Genomic DNA, 21,189 nt, shown 5'->3' with positions numbered 1-21,189 from the left:
ATTGGTAATTATCAAATTCAATTATCAAAGAATTCAGAGACAAAAGGAAAAATCAGTGATTCTGTCTTTATTTAAAATTTTTATGTCTTGTATATCATGAATTCTTCTACATTAATTTTGATTAGTTTAAGCGTTACATTAAATTATTTAAATTGGTTACCAGCAGCGTCTGTGGCTCAAGGATTAGGGGGCTAGCCGGATCTACTGGACGTATAAACCCCGCCCTGGCCAAAAACTGCAATATATATTACATATAAATAGGTTACTAATAATTACCAATAATTCACATCCTGTTTTTCTCTGATCTCATTTCCCTCCTCTCTCAATTACCATTTAACTTATTAATCAAAGACATTCAAATAATTTAAATTGTTAACTTACCAAATTGATTATTTTACTGTTGCTAACAAAAATCGTATTTTTTACTATGGTAGGTCCAGGCAGGAGGATCACTTGATGGCAGGAGTTCAAGACCCCCATCTTTCTTTAAAAAAAAAAAAAATACCCAAGTATGGTGGCTGTTGCCTGTACTTTCAGCTACTGGGGAGACTGAGGCAAGAAGACCGAGTTCAAGGTTGCAGTGAGCTACGAGGAGGCCAATTCCTGTAGCTCAGACGACAGAACAAGACTTTGTCTCCAAAAAGAAACAACCCCCCCCCCCCAATTTTTGTTAATAAAGTTTCTACTAAGTTATTGGGTTGTGACTTTGGGTGAATTCTTTATGATGGCTCTAACCTTGATCACTATCTGTCTTCCTAGGCTGCTTCCCGAACCCAACTTCACTTCCTTAGTTTTCTCTTCTTCTGTATCTTCAGAGTTCAAGTCCAGTGTGCTTGTACCAGGTTATTACAGTATAACTGATGCCTGGTCAAGACTGCTGTATTCTGATCTATTAAAATTCCTGATCTAGGAATACCATTCAGTACTTAAGAGAGATATTTCATCACTGTTAACAATAATCATCAACAGTGTTCTAAGAACCTGTAAAATGGTTTTAAATTCACTTTATGCAACGTAATTACAGTATAATACCGTATAACCTCGCATATCTCTCCGCCCTTGTTAGCAACAACTTGCTTACCTTACTGGACTATTTGTGAGGCTCAATAGTGTTTGGGAGCATTACGTTGTAAAAGAAACTCTCGCCAAATGAAAAGAAGAAAGGAAGGAAAGGAGACCTTAAATAACAGGGCGAAGAACAGGACCGTTATGACTGTTTCAGTAAATAAGCATTGTAACAGCTGACAACAGATGATAAGGAAAGCTTTCCCCCAAGCTCCAAACAGCCTTCCGGTTGGAGAAATGGGATTGAAGATCTGAAAGCATAGTGTTTCGTACAAGGTCCGTTCTTAACTGCCCTCGTGGAATACTTTCTTTTTTTTTTTTTTTAAATATGGGGAAACTGATTTATCGTCTTTTTTTTTTTAATATTTATTTATTTATTTAGCAGTTTTGGCCGGAGCTGGGTATGAACCTGTCACCTCCAGCATATGGGGCCAGCGCCCTACTCCTTTGAGCCACAGGAGCTGCCCAATACTCTTTCCTCCAAGGTAAAGCTACTCACAAGTATTACGCCTCACTCAGGGCTTTCCAGGGTCTCCACCAAGGCCCGCCTAAGGATCCACACAGGCTCCTCCCACGACCACAATGCACTTCGCAGTTCCAGCTAGGTGGTGTCTCTGTCACGTGTTACCCGAAGGTGCGCGCCCCCGCTTGGCGCATGCGTAGAGAGAAGCTCCAGCTATTTTTCTCCGTGGCGGCGGCGACGAGCGGAAGTTCTTGGAAGCCCCAGTTCCGTCTGTGTGTTCGAGTGGACAAAATGGCGAAGATCGCCAAGACTCACGAAGGTAAGCGGTCTTTCCCTGCCGACGTGGCTTCTCTGCTGCCAGCTTGCTGAGAGTCTTTCTTCCTAGGTGTCTGCGTTTCCCGGTATTTTCTTTTTGACGAGGACGGAGCCCGCCTTCGGCGCGTAGGTCGTCTTCTCCGCGCCAGCGGCGCAGGCCACTGCCCCACGTAATGGCGTCCTGCTCGTACAGCCCGACAGGCGCTTTGTTTAGTGTTTGGGCCCTGCTACTTCAGAGTTGCTTCTCTTCTCTGACCCGAGGGCCTCGTTTAAGGGGCATGCTCGGTGGAATTCCAGGGCGAAGAGTCGGGGAAAAGGCGTGGGAAGAAAGTCTCTCTTGCCTCGGCATTGTAGTCCGCGTAATTTGTGATACGAGGCGGAAAAGCGCAGAAGTACAGCAGCCGCTTTTCCGGCAGTGTTAAATCGAAATTGCTTAAACCGCGATCCATTGCTCCTAACTTTGGGTGACAGGTGTGTCTGCAGACGTTTGTTGTTCGCTTATTTTTGTTGCACGAAATGATTTAGGGCTAAAATCTGGTAGTTTTTCTCTCACGTAATCACTCTTTAGTATAATATTAGTCTTGTTCTTTGGAGATTGATTATTCGTGTGGTGAGGCAAACGGAAGAGGGAAAGATACATTAATTAATAGCCGAAGCTTTCAAACTAATTGATCGTTTTGTGGAATACATTGTATACAAACTTAGGAAAATGTGAGTTCATTAGGGAGTGTCCAGAAATGACAGGAAATGGGATCACTTTTCATCAGAGATGAGGTGTGGGAAGTCGGAACTGCGCTCCTTGATTTCTGACTTGGACCTTGAAATTTTCGCTGAAGGAGGGGCTTCTGAGAGAGTGTCACATTCATTTCACATGTCCTTTCTAGATGTGAAGCTTGGTATTAGTTTATGACAGGTAATAGACTTAAGGCCATCTAACACTTTAGTCTGATGGGAAAAACGTGTATGACCTCCATTCTCGTGGGAACAAATGAATGCTTGAATACAAGTATAAGCAATGTGTTTTGGGAACCTGGCTAACGGAATGGTTAATTTTTACTTGTTTATTTCACTTGAAGTGACGTGTCCCTGGCTAAAAAGATCAATTCGTTTTAATTAGAGAACATCTGAGCTTGAGAGAACATCTTATAATTAGGCAGTGAGTCGTGAAAGTATTTGAATAGTCTGCTATGGCAGGAAAAGAGAGTACAGGAGAGAAATAGTAGATGAATTTGGAAAGGTTGGTTTGCACCAGAATGTGGTTGGCTTTGAATAGTTGGGCTACTATTCCAGAAGTCCAGCTTTTTTACAGCATATGAAACATGCTAATGATTGGCAGTGACTTTAATATTAGTTTTTTATTTATTTACTTATTTTCGAGACAGCGTCTCTGTCACCTTGGGTAGATTACCATGGCGACCTAGCTCACAGCAACCTCACACTCCTGGGCTAAAGCGATCCTCTTGCCTCAGCCTTCTACGTAGCTGGGACTACAGATGCCCACCACAGCACCTGCTATTTTTAGAGACAAGGTCTCTGGCTCAGGCTGGTCTGGAACCTGTGAGCTCAGGCAGTCCACCCTGACCATGACGCCCAGCTTATACTTAAATCTTGGGAGATAAATAATATTGTGCTCGAGTGAAGTTTATTGTTGTGCTTTCTTGCATGGTTCTTTTCAAAGTTTATTACTATCATTGAGCCAAACTGATAACTTTTTTTTTTTTTTTAAGACAATCTCACCATGTTGCCCTCCCTAGAGTGCAATGGCATCACAGCTCACAGCAACCTCAAATTCTTGGGCTTAAGTGCTATGGCATCATAGCTCCCAGCAACCTCTAACTTTTGGTCACAGGCAGTTCTCTTGCCTCAGCCTCTGGAGTAGCTGGGACTACAGGCACCTGCCACAATGCCTGGCTATTTTTAGAGGTGGGCGTGTCACTCTGGTTCAGGCAGGTCTCAAACCTGTGAGCTCAGGCAGCCTCTTTCAGATGTTTCTGCATGTTAAATTGTGTTAGGTGTATACAGTCTTGAATAAGCATGATCTTCCTTTACAGCAGTTCTTTGGATATTGCTGACTTTGGTGAACAAAGAGGGAACGGTACTTTTCTGTTTTGGGGAGGGGGATATGGGTTAACCAGAAATACAATATACATTGGCTTGTTTTGCCACTATTCCCTTGAATTGAATTTTTTTGGACACTACAAAGCTGGGAAAGTAGTTTTCCCCAATTTGTTATGGTAGGAATGGCTGGAATAGGTTTAGTTTTGTTATTCTCCTCTTGGCTGAGGTTTTTGTTTTCTGTGTTTAGAATAGTTACTGTTTTGGTTTTACAGACTCCTGCTGTGAAAGCTGCTAGTAAAAATAAAAAGGAAAAAGCTAAAGTCCCTGAAAGATATTTGAAGTTTTTTTTTTTAACATACAATTAATCACTTAAGAATTTATTCATCATTATTCATCGTAGTGTTTAACAAAATAATTTACATCAAAGTTAGTTTTCCTGTTGGGGTTTTGGTTAATGAAAAGGTTGAGAGTTGGGGTGCAAAATTGTACTTCTTATTTTTCTAGAATGTAATAATAGAAGTTTCTCATTTGGGAAATACTTGGTCACTAATTGCTTCTGGCTGAAGGAGAATAGATGTCACTTATGGACAAGACTAAAAGGTCTGGGTGAGAAGGTAACATCTGAGGGCAGTATCCCTGTAATAGGTAACAAACAGTGGTTAGAACATTGAAAATAATCCAAATGAAAAATGAATAAAGAAGCTTCAAAGACGAAGAAGTGCTGCAAGGCAGGCTTAGCAATATGTGAGGCACAGACAGAAGAAAATGTAAAGGAGGAGAAACCAGAAGAGGAGCAGAATTGGTGGGGAACAATTTAATAGGTGTAACTGATGTGACCTACTGGTGTCCATAGCATGTGTTGTTTATCTCAAGAGTTTGATATTTAGGTCTTAAAGTACAAACGATAGGTTTGATGTTCCTCTTTTCTTCTTTTTATCTAATTCTTTTTTTTTATTGTTAAATCATAGCTGTGTACATTAGTGCAATCAAGGGGTACAATGTGCGGGTTTCATATACAGTCTGAAATATTCTCATCAAACTGTTCAACATAGCCTTCATGGCATTTTCTTAGTTACTGTATGTAGGCATTTGTATTCTGCATTTAGTAAGTTTCGCCTGTACCCATTCTAAGATGCACAGTAGGTGTGGCCCCACCCATTACCCTCCCTCCACCAAAACCTCCTGCCTCCCTTCCCCTTCCTTGGCCCTTTCCTCATAGTCTTGTGCCATATAGTTGGGTTATAGCCTTCATGTGAAAGCTATAATTTAGCTTCATAGCAGAGCTGAGTACATAGGATACTTTTTCTTCCATTCCTGAGATACTTTGCTAAGAAGAATATGTTCCAGCTCCATCCATGTAAACATGAAAGAGGTAAAGTCTCCATCTTTCTTGAAGGCTGCATAATATTCCATGGTATACATGTACCACAATTTGCTAGTCCATTTGTGGGTTGATGGACACTTGGGCTTCTTCCATGACTTACTGATTATGAATTGGGCTGCAATAAACATTCTGGTACAGATGTCTTTGTTATATTGTGACTTTTGGTCTTCTGGGTATAAACCTAGTAAAGGAATTATAAGATCGAATGGCAGGTCTATTTTTAGGTCTGTAAGTATTCTCCAAACATCCTTCCAGAAGGAACGTATTAGTGTGCATTTTTTTTTTTTTTTTTGAGACAGAGCCTCAAGCTCTCGCCCTGGATAGAATGCTGTGGTGTCACAGCTCACAGCAATCTCCAACTCTTGGGCTTAAGTGATTCTCTTGCCTCAGCCTCCCAAGTAGCTGGGATTACAGGCGCCTGGCTATTTTTTGGTTGTAGTTGTCATTGTTTTTGTTTGTTTGTTTAATTTAATTTTAATTTTATTTATTTATTTTTGCAGTTTTTGGCTGGGGCTGGGTTTGAACCCGCCACCTCCAGCATATGGGGCTGGTGCCCTACTCCTTGAGCCACAGGTGCTGCCCCTGTAGTTGTCATTGTTGTTTGGTGGGCCGAGGCTGGATTCCAACCTGCCACCTCTGGTGTATGTGGCTGGTGCCTTAGCCACTTAAGCTACAGGCGCCAAGCGGATGCTTCTCATCTTTTAAGACACTCTTCTACCCCCAAGTTTTGCGGTACAACCTTTTGATGTCAAACCCAATTTCCAGATAAAATACTTACTGTGTTTGTTGGGAAAAAATATATAAATGTAATTGTGAGATTTGTCACCTTTTTCTGATTATAAAAATAATTTTTATTATTTTATTAAACTAATTTTTTTTTTTTGGAGACAGAGTCTTTCTCTGTCCCCCTCGGTAGAGTGCTGGTGCCGTCACACCTCGCAGCAACCTCTGACTCTTAGGCTTAAGGCAGTGAGTGGTTCTTAACCTTCCTAATGCTGTGACCCTTTAACTTACAATGTTTGGGGGTCACCACAACATGAGGAGCTGTATTAAAGGGTCATGGCATGAGGAAGGTTGAGAACCACTGGCTTAAGCGATTCTCTTTCCACAGCCTCCTCAGTAGCTGGGACTACAGGCGCCCACCACAATGCCTGGCTTTTTATTATTTTTTTATTTTTTTGGTTGTAGTTGTCATCGTTTGGTAGGCCCTGGCTGGGTTCGGATCCACTAGCTCCCATGTATATGGCTGGCAGGCACCCTAGCTGCTGAGCTACAGGGACTGAGCCATGTAAAAGTAATTTTATTTATTTATTTATTTATTTTTTTTAGACAGAGCCTCAAGCTGTCGCCCTGTGTAGAGTGCCATAGCATCACAGCTCACAGCAACCTCCAACTCCTGGGCTCAAGCGAGTCTCCTGTCTCTGCTTCCCAATAGCCCACCACAATGCCTGGCTATTTTTTGGTTGCAGCCGTCATTGTTGTTTGGTGGGCCCGGGCTGGATTCCAACCCGCCAGCTCAGGTGTATGTGGCTGGCACCTTAGCCGCTTGAGCCACAGGCGCCGAGCCAAAAGTAATTTTTAAATAAATGAAAAAAAGAAAGTCCAGTTTTGAATGAGATTTCAAATGGGCTGGCTCATGAAATTGTTAATTCATCAATTAACACTGTTAATTAGCATTTATTTTCTGTACCTTTTAGGGAAAGATTTGTTTTCTGATAGTTGAAAATATGCTAGGGACCAGAATCCCCCTTCAGAATGAAAAATCATTTTGTGGAGATTTCAGTAAAATAATGACATTTCTTTTTTTTAGATCATTGGAGCATATTTAGTTTTTAAGTTGTATCTTTTTTTCTTAGCTTAATTGACAGTTACACAGAATATTGTTTGTATCTTTTTTTTTTTTTGAAACAGAGTCTCACTTTGTTGCCCTTGCCTGTGGTGTCACAGCTCACAACAACCTCAAACTCTTGGGCTTAAGTCATTCTCTTGCCTCATTCTCCCGAGTAGCTCAGACTACAGGCTCCTGCCACAACGCCTGGCTATTTTTTTTTTTTTTTTTTCCGAGATGGCGTCTCACTCTTAGGCTGGTCTCAAACCTGTTAGCTCAGACAATCCTCCCATCTCGGCCTTTGTTTATATCTTAACAGAAGGATTTTACACTGCTGTTGATTACCAAGACGAGTAAACCCAATATTATTTAAGGTTATTTAAGAGGGGACTTTTTTATTTTTTAAACAGAGGTCTTGCTCTGCTGCCCAGGCTGGAGCGTAGCTCTTATTCACAGGTGTCATCGTGGTGCATGGTAGTAGCATCAAGCTCCCTGATTCAGGGATCCTCCTTCCTATTTCCCTAGTAACTGGGACTGCAGTAGTGTTCTGCTGAGCCCACCAAACTTTTTATATTTTGTTGTGCAGGCCCAGAGGCTTTAGTTTCAAGGGGCTAGAAGAAAGAAGAACCAAGAATTGAGAGAAAGGCTGATCCTAAAAAAATGTTTAAAATAAAAACAAATCCTTTTTATTACTGAAAACTACAAAGATGAAAAAAAGTAAAATAGTGAAATGAACCCCCATGTGCTTACCACCTAGCTTCAACAATTAAAATTTAGGGTAGTTATGTTTAATTTGTACACTGTTCCCTGCCACCCTTGCCATTATTTTGAAGCAAATTCTAGATATATGTTTTATCCATAAATATGTTGGTGTATTTCTTTTCTTTCTTTTTTTTTTTTTTTAGAGACAAAGTCTCTTTTTGTCGCCCTCAGTAGAGTGCCACGGCGTCCCAGCTCACAGCAACCTCCAGCTCTTGGGCTTAGGCGATTGTCTTGCCTCAGCCTCCCCAGTAGCTAGGACTACAGGTGCCCGCCACAATGCCTGGCTATTTTTCTTATTTTTTTTCAAGACAGAGTCTCACTCCATCAACCTCAGTAGAGTGCCCTGGCGTCACACAGCTCACAGCTACCTCTATCTCCTGGGCTTAGGCAATTCTCTTGCCTCAGCCTCCCAACTAGCTGGGACTACAGGCGCCCGCCACAGCGCCCAGGTACTTTTTTATTGTAATTTGGCCAGGGCCGGGTTTGAACCCGCCACCCTCTGTATATGGCCCCCTACCCACTGAACCGCAGGTGCCGCCCACGCCTGGCTATTTTTTTTGTTGTTGCAGTTTGGCTGGAGCCTGTTTGAACCCACCACCCTTGGTGTATGGGGTTGGCGCCCTACTCATTGAGCCACAGGCACTGCCCGAGTTGGTGTATTTATAAAATAGAAGGACTTTTAAAAAGTAAAACTGGCTGGGCATGGTGTTGTCATCCTAGCACTCTGGGAGGTGGAGGCGGGAGGATTTCTGGAGCTCAGGAGTCCAAGACAAACCTGAGAAGTGAGACTGTGTCTCTACTAAAAATAGAAAAAATAGCTGGGTGTTGTGGCACCTGTAGTCCCACCTACTCAGGAGGCTTGAGGTGAGAGTATCCTTGAGCCCAGGAGTGTGAGGTCGCTGTGAGTTATGATGCCATGGCACTCTACCCAGGGCAACAGAGTGAGACTCTTGTCTCAAAAAAAAAAAAAAAAAGAAAGAAAGAAAAGAAAAAGAAATACCATTATAACACCTAAAATTAGAATAATGAAATACAGTAGAACCTCCATAGTTGACCACCTCCTTAAGTTGACCTGATTTTCATAGACCGACCATATGTACTCAGTGGAAGTTACTTATGTTGACTGACCATCTCTGTATGTTGATAAATTTGTTACAGTCCCTTGGGTAGTCAGTTTACAGAGAGGGTCTTCTGTATATATAGTCAAAGTTCAGTTTTGCCTATTATGCGACCAACTTTTTTTTTTTTTTTTTTTCCAGTTTGAATCAGGCTTCAAATAAAGCTCATACATTGTTATTGATTGATTTATCTCACAAATCTTTTTCAGTTCATAGGTTCCTCTTCCATTTCTGTTTCTTTATATTTGCAATTCATTTATTATTGGAACCTTTGTCCTGTAGTTTCCCGGCCTGGAGGAAATAGGTAAGCTGGCATTAAAAACGCTAATGATCATGTTAGATTCCCATCATTACTTCTGCAGTGAAGATGTCAGGGGGCCCACAAGCAAGGGAAGCAATAAGAAAAATTTTGACTCTAGGAATAAGCACAGATGTGAAACTATACTTCTTAAGTTTAGGTTGTACTGACCTTGAGAATGACATCTAACAAAGGATTTGTGTGTTCTGATTCTCCTCCCACCATACATAATTTTACTGGCACTAAAAAATATATTCTATTTTCTCAAAAGGTTAATTGCTAGATACAGCAATTAACTAGTCAAGTATACTTAACTTGTAGCTTTTTGGAGACAGAATTTCACTCTGTTGCCTTGGGTAGAGTGTCGTGACATCATAGCTCACAGCAACCATAAACTGTTAGTTCAAGCTGTCCTCTTGACTCGGCCTCCTGAATAGCTGGGATTATAGGCATCTCTGCAATGCCTGGCTAGTTTTTCTATTTTTAGTAGAGATGGGGTCTTCTTCTTGTTCAGACTGGTGTTGAACTCCAGCAATCTACTTGCATGGGCCTCCCAGAGTGCAGTGTTTACAGGCATAAGCCATCATGCCTGGCTTTTTTTTGAGACAGAGCCTCAAGCTGCCACCCTCAGTAGAGTGTTGTGGCATCACAGCTTACGGCAACCTCCAAATCCTGGGCTCAAGCGATTCTCCTGTCTCTGCCTGCCAAGTAGCTGGGATTATAGGCACGTGCCACAACGCCCAGCTATTTCTTGGTTGGATTCATCATTGTTGTTTGGCGGGCCTGGGCTGGATTCGAACCCGCCAGCTCAGGAATATGTGGCTGGCACCTTAGCTGCTTGAGCCACAAGCGTTGAGCCTTTTTTTTTTTTAAAGAATAAAGGACTGTCTTGCTCTGCTCATTGCAGCCTTAAATTCCTGGACTAAACCCATCCTCTTCCTTCATCCTCCTAAGTAACTGGGACTATAAGTGTGTGTCACCACACTAGGCTAAGTTTTCTGTTTTTGTAGAGTCAGGATCTTGCTCAGTTTGGTCTTAAACTCTTTTTTTGTTTATTTATTTTTTTGAGACAGAGTCTCAAGCTGTTGCCCTGGGTAGAGTGCGTGGCGTTACAGCTCACAGCAACCTCCAACGCTTGGGCTTAAGCGATTCTCTTGCCTCAGCCTCTCGAGTACCTGGGATTATAGGCACGGCTATAATGCCCAGCTATTTTTAGAGAGTGGGTCTGGCTTTTGCTCATTCTTGCTCAGCCTGCTCTTGAACTCTGAGCTCAAGCACTCCACCTGCCTTTGTCTCCCAGAGTGCTAGGATTACAGGCATATTATCTAGTTTTTAGTTCTGTTAAGTTGCATAACAAGCTGCTGAGTTTTATGAAATCTGGTGACTTAAATTTGTAGCTAACATGTTTGTGTTAATATGCTGCAGTTTAGAATGTGTTACCAAAACCTATTAGCTTTTTGGACTTTTTATCTGTAGTTTGAAGCAGAGACAGAAAACAGTGCCTGATTTGCATATAAATATTTAACTGTACAGCCTGTGGAAATTTAGCAATGAGCTCCTCTCAGAATTAAATAACTACAAACAGCTGCGTAGCCCCAGAAGGCCTTGGACAAGGCGTTTTTACTAATTTGATTTAATAGTAATGTAGCCATGATTTACAGATTTTATACAGACTAATTCAGTATTTCATGAATCTTTGTAACTCGAAAACTCTGTTAATAATTAGCAAGTACATACAATCAGTAGGTAAAATTCAGTAGATGAAGGGAGTTCCTGAGTAAATATGTTAATGAGGGATTAGTTGCAGAAGAAAGTTGTCTGTGTCAAGGGAGGGGTGGGAGAGATGTTGCACAGTATGTATGGTATAATGCATTGTTTTTGTAAAACAATGCTCCTTTCCTATTTTTTCAGTTGTCCGTGAGGTAAAGTATAAAATGATCTAAATTGTAGCCGGGCGTTGTGGCGGGCGCCTGTAGTCCCAGCTACTTGGGAGGCTGAGGCAAGAGAATCGCTTAAGCCCAGGAGTTGGAGGTTGCTGTGAGCTGTGTGAGGCCACGGCACTCTACCGAGGGCCATAAAGTGAGACTCTGTCTCTACAAAAAAAAAAAAAATGATCTAAATTGAAAATGAGATATTTCTGGCTGCCTAGGCTACCGTAATGGTTTTGACAGAGGAGATGCAGGAGAAAGTAGTATCTGTAGAGAGGGTGCTGCTGTGACACACCATAAGAATTAGCAGGCTAGATACCCTGGTGGCTCACACCTGTGATCCTAACACTGTAAGAGGGCAAGGCAGAAGGATTGCTTGAGCCTCAGGAGTTGGAGACCAGCCTGAGCAAGAGCGAGACCTCATCCCTGCGAAAAATAGAAAAAAATTAAAAAGAAAAGAAATTAAAGAGAAAGAAAAAAGAAAAAAATTAGCTGGGCATGGTGTAGTGTTCTGGTACTCCCAGTTTCATGGGAGGCTAAGGCAGGAGCATCTCTTGAGCCTGCAGCGAGCTGTGGTGATACCATTGCACTCTAGCCCAGGCAACAGAGCAAGACTGTGCCTTAAAACAAAACAAGAAATAGTCAAATCAGGCTTGGCGCCTCTGGCTCAAGCGGCTAAGGCGCCAGCCATATTCACTTGAGCTGGCTGGTTCGAATCCAGCCCGGGCCTGCCAAACAACAATGACGGCTGCAACCAAAAAAAGAGTCAAATCAAAAAATAACAACTAGGTTGGGCATTAAACCCATTTCATTATTTTCATTTCCTTAAAACTGCTCCTGTTCCTTTCTTTTCTTACAGGAAAAAACGGCCCAGCTGTGCCTTGGATTGTACCTTTTTTTTTTTTTTTTTTTGAGACAGAGTCTCACATCGTCTCTACCTTGAGTAGAGTGCCATAGTGTCATAGCTCACAGCAACCTCAGACTCTTGGGCTTAAGCTATTCTCTTGCCTCAGCCTCCTGAGGAGGTGGAACTACAGGCACCTGCCACAGTGCCTGGCTATTTTTACAGACGGGGTGGGGGGGTGTCTCACTCTTGTTCAGGCTGGTCTCAAACCTGTGAGCTCAGGCAATCCACCCGCCCTGGCCCTTCCCAGGTACTAGGATTATAGGCGTGAGCCACTGTGCCTGGCCTTGTGCTTTGGACTAAATGAGGATATTATGCGTTTTGCTTTAAACTACATCCATCTTAAGGAGTTACACAGGGTTGTCTCCCTTAGCTGGTTAGTGGGCTGGGGGTTGAGCAATTGATGATACTGTTTGAATCTTCTATCTTTTGATCCATGCAGCTATTAAACAAGTACCTGGTGTCAAAGGTCTTAATCCGGTTAGACAAAAACAGTGGACTCCATAAATTAAAACAGTATTTCTTAGGCCATAGTAATATCTTAAAGTTACATGGTATCGGGAAAGACTAAGAACATTGGAAAACTGGTCTATGTTTTCTTCTTCTTCTTCTTCTTTTTTTTTTTTTTTTTTTGAGACAGAGTCTCAAGCTGTTGCCCTGGGTAGAGTGCCGTGGCGTCACAGCTCACAGCAACCTCATACTCTTGAGTTTAAGTAATTCTCGTGCCTCAACCTCCCATGTAGCTGGGATGATAGGCACCCGCCACAACACCCAGCTATTTTTAAGTTGTAGTTGTCATTGTTCGGTGGGCCTGTGCTGGATTGGAACCAACCAGTTCAGGTGTATGTAGCTGGTGCCCTAGCTGCTTGAGCTAGAGGCGCCACGCCAGACTGGTCTATATTTAAAGAAGACCAATGATAGTGACAACTAAATGCAATGCCTGGTTTTTGATTGAATCATAGATCAAAAAAGAAAACATCTATAAAGGACAATTGTGGAGATCGGAAGCTGGATTTATATATTGTTAGATGATATTGTATCACGTTTTAAATGCTTGAGCATGCTAATGCTATTGTAGTTACTTCTTACCCTTTATATGGTATATTTCAAAATTTTTAAGAATTTCGATCACAATTCAGTTTATTTTCCCATAAATTTTTTGTATTTAAGAGAGTGTTTAAATAATACCTAGGAGAAAAATGCATTGTGTTGAGAGATGTTTGGAAAATGAAATTAAAGTCTGTATTATCTTTTTTATAGACATTGAAGCACAGATTCGAGAAATTCAAGGCAAGAAGGCAGCTCTTGATGAAGCTCAAGGAGTGGGCCTTGATTCTACAGGTTATTATGACCAGGAAATTTATGGTGGAAGTGACAGCAGATTTGCTGGATACGTGACATCAATTGCAGCAACTGAACTTGAAGATGTAAGTTACAAATTGTGTAGAAGAGGCAAGCATTTTTTGTTTTGTTTTTGGATAAGCACTTTTTTGGGGGAGGGGAGAGCAAGATTATAAAGGTCTCTTATTTGAGATATCTACTTTAATCTGGAGAAAAAAATTGGAGATCTTTTAGAGGATAAAACTATTTTGAAAGGTGTCTTTCCTCTCCAAGGATTGGAAATCTCACTGGAATTGTTGAGTTCTAAATCTTTATATTAAAGATACTAAAGATTAGTTTGTTCATCTAGCATAGGGCCTGCAAATTATTAACTGCTGAAAGCAAACAGTTATGAAGTTGGCCATTTGTCTTTGTGACTTCATACCTGACTTGGTACTGTTTGCTTTTTTCCCCTTGGTATCTTAATATGAATGGAATTTTTCTTGTTTCTGATAGATATGAGCTTTTTGTGTTTTAGTTACTGTGGAAGATGACTGATGTCTCATGATGTTTTTTATGTTATTCCACATGCTTATATTTTATGAGACCATCCCAGACATCCAGATTTGGTGAAATATTATCTATTTTTGTGTGAGTCAGTTACATACAAATTTTCTTTTATGTATATAGATTATCAAATAGGGTTTTTTGTTTTTGTTTTGTTTTTTTTTTTTGAGACAAAAATCTCACTTAGTTCTGTCACTGCTCACAGCAACTTCAAACTCTTGGGCTCAAGTGATTCTCTTGCCTCAGCCTCCTGAGTAGCTGGAACTATAGGTGCCTGCCACTATGCTCACCTAATTTTTTTCTATTTTTGGTAGAGGTGGGGTCTTGCTCTTGTTCAGGCTGATCTTGAACTCCTGAGCTCCCGCAGTCCTCCTTCCCTTGGCCTCCCACAGTGCTATGATTACAAGTGAGAGCTACTGTGACTGGTTGTCATTTCATTTTTAAATGAAATATATGAGGTATTAAGACCTTGAGAATTATCCAATGTCTTTTTTTTTTTTTTTTTTTAAGACAAGAGTCTCACTCTGGCACCCTGAGTAGATCATAGCTCACAGCAACCTCAGGTTCTTGGGCTCAAGGCATCATCTTGCCTTAGTTTTTATATTTAATAGAGATGGGGGTCTCACTGTTGCTCAGGCTAGGATTACAGGCATGAGCCACTATGCTGGCCTGTCCTTTTTTATGTTAGAAAAGGAACACCATAACATTGTTTAACTTACTGCTAGGAACAGATACATTTAAAATTACCTTTCAAAATTAATTACTTTTTACTTATTTCTAGGATTTTTTTTTTTTTTTTTATTTCTAGGATTGTTAAATTGTGTTAAAAGCCGTGAGTTGGGGGCAGCACCTGTGGCTCAAGGAGTAGGGCACTGGCCCCATATATGGGGTTGGTGGGTTTAAGCCCAGACCCAGCCAAAAACTGCGCAAAAAAAAAAAAAAAAAAGCCATGAGTGGAAACAAAAAAACAAATGAATCTTAAAAAAATTTTTATTTTATTTTATTTTATTTATTTATTTTTTTTTGTAGAGACAGAGTCTCACTTTATGGCCCTCGGTAGAGTGCCATGGCCTGACACAGCTCACAGCAACCTCTAACTCCTGGGCTTCAGCGATTCTCCTGCCTCAGCCTCCCAAGTAGCTGGGACCACAGGCGCCCGCCACAACGCCCGGCTATTTTTTGGTTGCAGTTTGGCCAGGGCCGGGTTTGAACCTGTCACCCTCGGTGTATGGGGCTGGCGCCTCACCGACTGAGCCACAGGTGCCGCCCAATCTTAAAAATTTTTAAATAAGCTGTTTGTAGTTTCTGGATTTGCAGAACATTTTATCATATCTGTGAGAAAATGAATGCTCAGGTTTTTCTAGTCTATACCTATTATTTTTTTTTTGGCCGGGGCTGGGTTTGAACCCACTACCTCCGGTGTATGGGGCCAGCTCCCTACGTCTTTGAGCCACAAGCACCACCTGTCTATACCTATTTTAATTGACTTCTGCAGAAAGCTTTATTTGTTGAATAATTTTAAGAGTAAAGAAAACTAAATTTAATAGCTTCTTTTTTTCCTTAAGAGGCCAAGTCTCACTGTGTTTCCTAGGCTAGAGTGCAGTGGCCTGATCATACCTCACTGTAGCTTTTAATTCTCAGGCTCCAACAATCCTCCTGCCTCAGCCTTCTAAGTAGCTGGGACTACCAGCAAGCACCACTATGCCTGGCTGCTTTAGTAGCTTTTTGAAGCGAACAAAAACCTAATAGTATTTGTAAGTTCTGTGAATGAGGGGTTAGACATCACACTGTCAGTAAATCTTTTCATTTCATGTTGAGTCTTTGAGTATTCTAATTTCAAATTTTGACATTTTCTTTGTGCCTTTTGGGGGGTGTTTGATTGCAGGATGACGATGACTACTCATCATCTACAAGTTTGCTTGGTCAGAAGAAGCCAGGATATCATGCCCCTGTGGCATTGCTTAATGATATACCACAGTCAACAGAACAGGTGACTGTTTTAACTTTTATATACACATAAGTGACTCTTCTTTTAAAAGAAAAGGTGTATGTCTGGGTTTCCATGGAAGCTCATTTTTAAAGTAATTTCAGAATGTTCTGAGTGAAGTTGATTTGAGATATTAGAAATAATACTTTATTTTATAAAGGTAATCATTCCATTAACATTAAACCATGGAAATGTTATATATATTGCCTCAGTTTTGTATGCTTTGTTTTTCCGTGTTAACATTTATCCATGAAATAATATAGAATACTCTTTTTTTAGTCATGTGTTAATAAACATGTGTTTTGTAGTATTCTGATTTATATTCTCCATGGTTATTTAATAAAGTAGATAATAAATGAGACATACCTCTTTTCAGTATGATCCATTTGCTGAACATCGACCTCCAAAGATTGCAGACCGGGAAGATGAATACAAAAAGCATAGGCGGACCATGATAATTTCTCCAGAGCGTCTTGATCCTTTCGCAGATGGTAATTCTTTCCCACTTTTCTATAAGTGTTTAAAAATTTGTTTGTATTAAGTTGTCTTTAGCCCTTTGATTTTTTTTGGCATGCTTATGAATTTGCTTTTCTTTTTTAAAATCCCCCTTATTATAGATTTGTATAGATTTGGTTGAAGTCACAGATGCCATATTCTTCATCTTTATAATGCAAGTTTTCTTTCCAGGTAGAAGGACAAGAAAATAATGAGCCAATGCCATAGAAACGCAAAGGGTTAAAGGTTTTTCTTTTACTTTTGTTTTGGGTACGCTTTCTATACTTTGAACAAATGTGTTTTTCTACTGAAAAGACTTTCAAATTATTGAAAGTTTTCATTCCAAATCTTAGATTTTTAGGATTGTTACTTTTGAGAAACTATTTCTCACATTAGAGCTCCCCTCCTCCCTGTTGCTCTAAATATAGCTTAGTAAATGCACCTACTTTGCTCTAAGCATACTTAAAGTTAAAACAAAAGTATGTATACAAAGACTTTGATAATTTTAATAGTTGGAGTCTGTTTTGCTAATTTTAGTGTGCAGGTCAGCACAAGGGGCATAGTGAGCCTGATGGAAGCTTTCCTCAGGTGAGTGAGTTTCACAATCAAAATTAGGTGCCTGTTTCTTAAATTTAGATTCTGCTGCAGGTTTTTACATACTAGGCTTTCAGCCTGCATGAATTAGTAGGGATATTCTTTTTTTTACTTGCATAATTGTAATTGATTTAAACATGTATGTCAGAATTCACAGGCCCATACTAACTGTCCTTAATTTCTTTCCTACAGCAGTACTGCTATATGCCAGTCCTGTCTGCATTCTTAAGGGTGCAGTTCAACACATCCTCTCTAGATTATGGTGAAAAAGTATTCCAAAGGAAGTCTTAACAGAGCTAGTGTCAGAAAGAATGACACTACCAATTGGGCATGATCGTCAGTATAGGAAATGTCTTAGAATTTTATTATTCTTTCCTGAATTGTGATGCTATACTACTTGTATAGCTAATTATCACATTTTTAAAGCATAGTGTGCCTCTATGAATCTTGGTATATACTGTTTGGGCTTCTTTAAGATATTTTGAAGTTTGAAAAGCAAATGCTAAAACTTTAACCAAGAGACCAGCACATCTCTTTGTACACCAACTTTTCTTCGTGTGCATCATGATCGATAGAAGTAATATATTTCAAGTAATATGTTTCCAGTTGTAATTTATACTTTCTAAGAAATAAAAATATGTTTTCTGGGTCAAAAAAACTTTTAAAAAAGCACGAAGCCCTTTTTAGTAACATGACATCAGAATGAAAGTATAGGTGTATTTTTAAAAATCAAATTTTCTAAACTACAACTGTTTTAGAACACTGTGTGAAGAACTTATCTAGTCATAGTTATTTGTAGTCAAGATTTTAACAGCTTGCAACAGGTAATGTTTTGAATATAAATATCTTTCCAAAGTGTTACTAATGGTAAAGAGATAATTTTCTAGGCTTCTATTCTGCTGCTTGAAGTCAGAACTGCTGATGGAGACAAAGGCACGAAAGTGTACGTATTCCGGATTAGCAACCCAGGAACCCATCACTTCTGAAGACTCTAAACTGTGCTGTCATTTTGTTTTTATATGCATTAAAATATTTGTTTTAAACTGCTGTAGATATGTTTGTGTTCAAACAGGTTAAATTGATCAGCAAACTCAGTAAAAAGTAAGATGTATAATTATTAAAGTTTTCCATCAAAAATAAATTAAATGATTATGGAATAACATAATATTAGAGCAGGGCAGATAAATCAGTTGAACCTAATTATCCTTTATTTATTGTACTCTTGTCCTGTTGCTGTTCTTTTCTGCAGGAGGGAAGACCCCTGATCCTAAAATGAATGCTAGGACTTACATGGATGTAATGCGGGAACAGCATTTGACTAAAGAAGAAGTATGTGAACTTGCCTTTTATTTTAATAGTGAGGAAAGAATGAGATTGAGGAAGTTGAGATTTTGCTTTTTTGCTCTCTGCTGCATAAGTAATATTTTAATTGTATTAATAAAAATTGAGTTGAAAAAGAATTTTACCCCCAAATTATGCCACCTCCCAACTATAGTTTTTCATTTACATATCTTGTTTTAGTCCCAGGCCTTTTGACCGTATATATACGTATGTATCTTATACTGGATGTGGTTATGAGAAGAGGGTTGCTGGTGTATGTGTGAAGCCAGTGTGTTAGGGAAAAGTTAGGTAGTTCTATAAGATTCTGAAGCTAGGTAGTTCTATAAGATTCTGGTTTGTAATGGATGGAGAATAATTTGTTTTTGCTTGCAGAAATTATGCTATTTTGTTGTAATAGTCTCATAACTTTATTATGAATAATATAATTTGTTGTATGAGTTAAATGAGTTCTATTTAAAAAGCATAGGGTAACTTAAATGTGTATTTGTTGTAATTTACTTAGTTTTAAATAAAATAATGTTATTTTTACTTTTTTCTTTTTTGTGTTATATAGTTGGTATGTATATTATGTTAAAGCTGTTTTTCATTGGAAGCATTTTGGTTCTATACTGTTGGCTGAGGATTTTACTTCACCTAACTGAATATAAAGTAGGGTGTACTATGTCATAAATTCTGTACTTGGCTTTTCTAATGTTGGGAAAGAAAGATGTGTAAAACTAAAAATACAGGAAAAAAATGGGACTACCAGTAGCATAGAAAGGAGAGTGAGCAAAGTACAATAGGATGTTAAATAGAAATACTATGCAAATGACAAAAATATGTTGAAAGCATTTTAAAGCTCAATTATCAATGCTTTTCCAAATACTTTCCAGCGAGAAATTAGGCAACAGCTAGCAGAAAAAGCTAAGGCTGGGGAACTAAAAGTCGTCAATGGAGCAGCAGCCTCCCAGCCTCCATCAAAACGAAAACGGCGTTGGGATCAAACAGCTGATCAGACTCCTGGTGCCACTCCCAAAAAGCTGTCAAGTTGGGATCAGGCAGAGGTAATTTCTTTTTGTTTTTTATTACTATTTATAAATTCTTTGTTACACAGTGTATTAGTCTGCTTAGGTGTAGATGACAAGATACCACAGAATAGATGGCTTAAATATCAAACATTTATTTTCTGACAGTTCTGTTCTGGAGGTTTGAAGTCCCAAGATCAGAAGTTATAGAGTTGGTATCTGGTGAGGGCTTTCTTGATTTGGCAGATACTGCTTTCCTGATCATCTTCACATGGCCTTTTCACTTTGCCAGCAAGCTTTGTGGTCTCTTCTCTTCCTATAAGGACACCAGTCCTGTGGGATCAGGGCTCTACCCTTATGACCTCATTTGATCTTAATCATCTCCCTAAATAACCCCAGTCTCCAAACACAGTAACATTGTGCGTTAGGTCTTCAGGGGGATGCAGTTCAGTCCATATCATGAAGGAATGTATGTTACATTATGGAGATGGAATACAATATAGTGGTCTTTTTTTTTTTTTTTTTTTTTTTTTTTTTTTGAGACAGTCTCACTATGTCACCCTTGGTAGAGTGCCATGGCATCACGGCTCCCAGCAATCTCAAACTCTTGGGCTTAAGCCATTCTCTTGCCATTCTCTTGCCTCAGCCTCCCAAGTAGCTAGAATTACAGGCGCTCAACACAACACCCGACTATTTTTTGTTGCAGTTGTCGTTTAGCTGGCCCAGGCTGGGTTCGAACCTGCTAGCCTCAGTTTATGTGCCTGGTGCTGTAACCACTGCTATGGGTTCCAGGCCAGGTCTTGTTTTCTAAATGGATAACTTAAGTTCCTGACTACAGGCAGGCAGCAAATAGTAATGCTGCTATATTCCCTTGGTCAGCTTAGTATCCTAGAGGACTTTCTTTTTAAAAAATATTCTGTTGGGGTAAAATATATAACTTGCCATTTAAATGTATAATTCAGTGGCATTAATTACACTCTCAATGTTATGTAATCATCACCACCATTTATTTCCAAAATTTTTGTCACCCCAAATAAAAACTCTGTAATCATTAAGTAATAACTCTCTGTTGTCCTCTTGCTCCGGAGGACATTTTTTTTTTTTGTGGTTTTTTGGCCGGGGCTGGGTTTGAACCCACCACTTCCGCCATATGGGGCCGGTGCCCTACTCCTTGAGCCACAGGCACCGCCCTCCAGAGGACATCTTTACAACTATGTCAAACGTACAGTAACTCCTTAGCATCTTCACTTTTAGATGACTTTGCTCCCTATTTTTCTCCCAAAATAGAGACAAAACTTCTAAATGTTCTCAGCATGATATCTACCAGTATGTCTGTATCTTTTCTCATCTGCTTTACTATCCCTGTTGTGATATGAACTTTTTATGTGGATTGACCTTCTAAAGCTAACCCTTCTCAAGGCAAGATTCAGATTAGAATACGGATGTTAAATGTTGTACATAAATGATATTTTTCCTGCTTACTATAGTTATTTCTTTTTGTTTGTTTGTTTGAGACAGAGTCTTAAGCTGTTGCCCTGGGTAGAGTGCTGTGGCGTCACAGGTCACGGCAACCTCAAACTTTTGGGCTTAAGCAATTCTCTTGCCTCAGCCTCCCAAGTAGCTGAGACTACAGGTGCCCACCACAACGCCCAGCTATTTTTTTTTTTTTTTATTGTTGTTGTTATTGTTGCGGTTGTCATTGTTTAGTTGGCCTGGGCTGGGTTTGAACCTGCCTACTCACTAAGCTACAGGCACCGC

General features: G+C 39.9%; 1 protein-coding gene across 5 annotated transcripts in view; it reads left to right on the top strand.

Moving 5' to 3' along the window:
* The first annotated feature begins 1,725 nt into the window (after positions 1 to 1,725).
* SF3B1 (splicing factor 3b subunit 1) overlaps positions 1,726 to 21,189 on the top strand; it is a 39,930-nt gene continuing 20,466 nt past the window's right edge. For 2 of the 5 annotated variants that reach the window (XR_008381149.1, XM_053596702.1), the window contains exons 1-6: positions 1,732 to 1,847; positions 13,384 to 13,550; positions 15,896 to 16,000; positions 16,374 to 16,488; positions 18,336 to 18,415; positions 19,300 to 19,470. Coding sequence is in view for 4 of the 5 variants with exons in the window: in XM_053596702.1 (XP_053452677.1) it covers positions 1,820 to 1,847; positions 13,384 to 13,550; positions 15,896 to 16,000; positions 16,374 to 16,488; positions 18,336 to 18,415; positions 19,300 to 19,470 (666 nt within the window). In the remaining variant the exon portion in view is untranslated. Of the gene's footprint in view, positions 1,848 to 13,383; positions 13,551 to 15,895; positions 16,001 to 16,373; positions 16,489 to 16,726; positions 18,130 to 18,335; positions 18,416 to 19,299; positions 19,471 to 21,189 lie in introns of those variants that run through there. The other 3 variants (XM_053596705.1, XM_053596704.1, XM_053596703.1) reach the window with 3 other exon arrangements.

The sequence above is a fragment of the Nycticebus coucang genome, chromosome 7 (genome assembly GCF_027406575.1).
Source record: "Nycticebus coucang isolate mNycCou1 chromosome 7, mNycCou1.pri, whole genome shotgun sequence".
NCBI lineage: Eukaryota > Metazoa > Chordata > Mammalia > Primates > Lorisidae > Nycticebus > Nycticebus coucang.
This window is presented reverse-complemented; position numbering and strand designations above follow the sequence as displayed.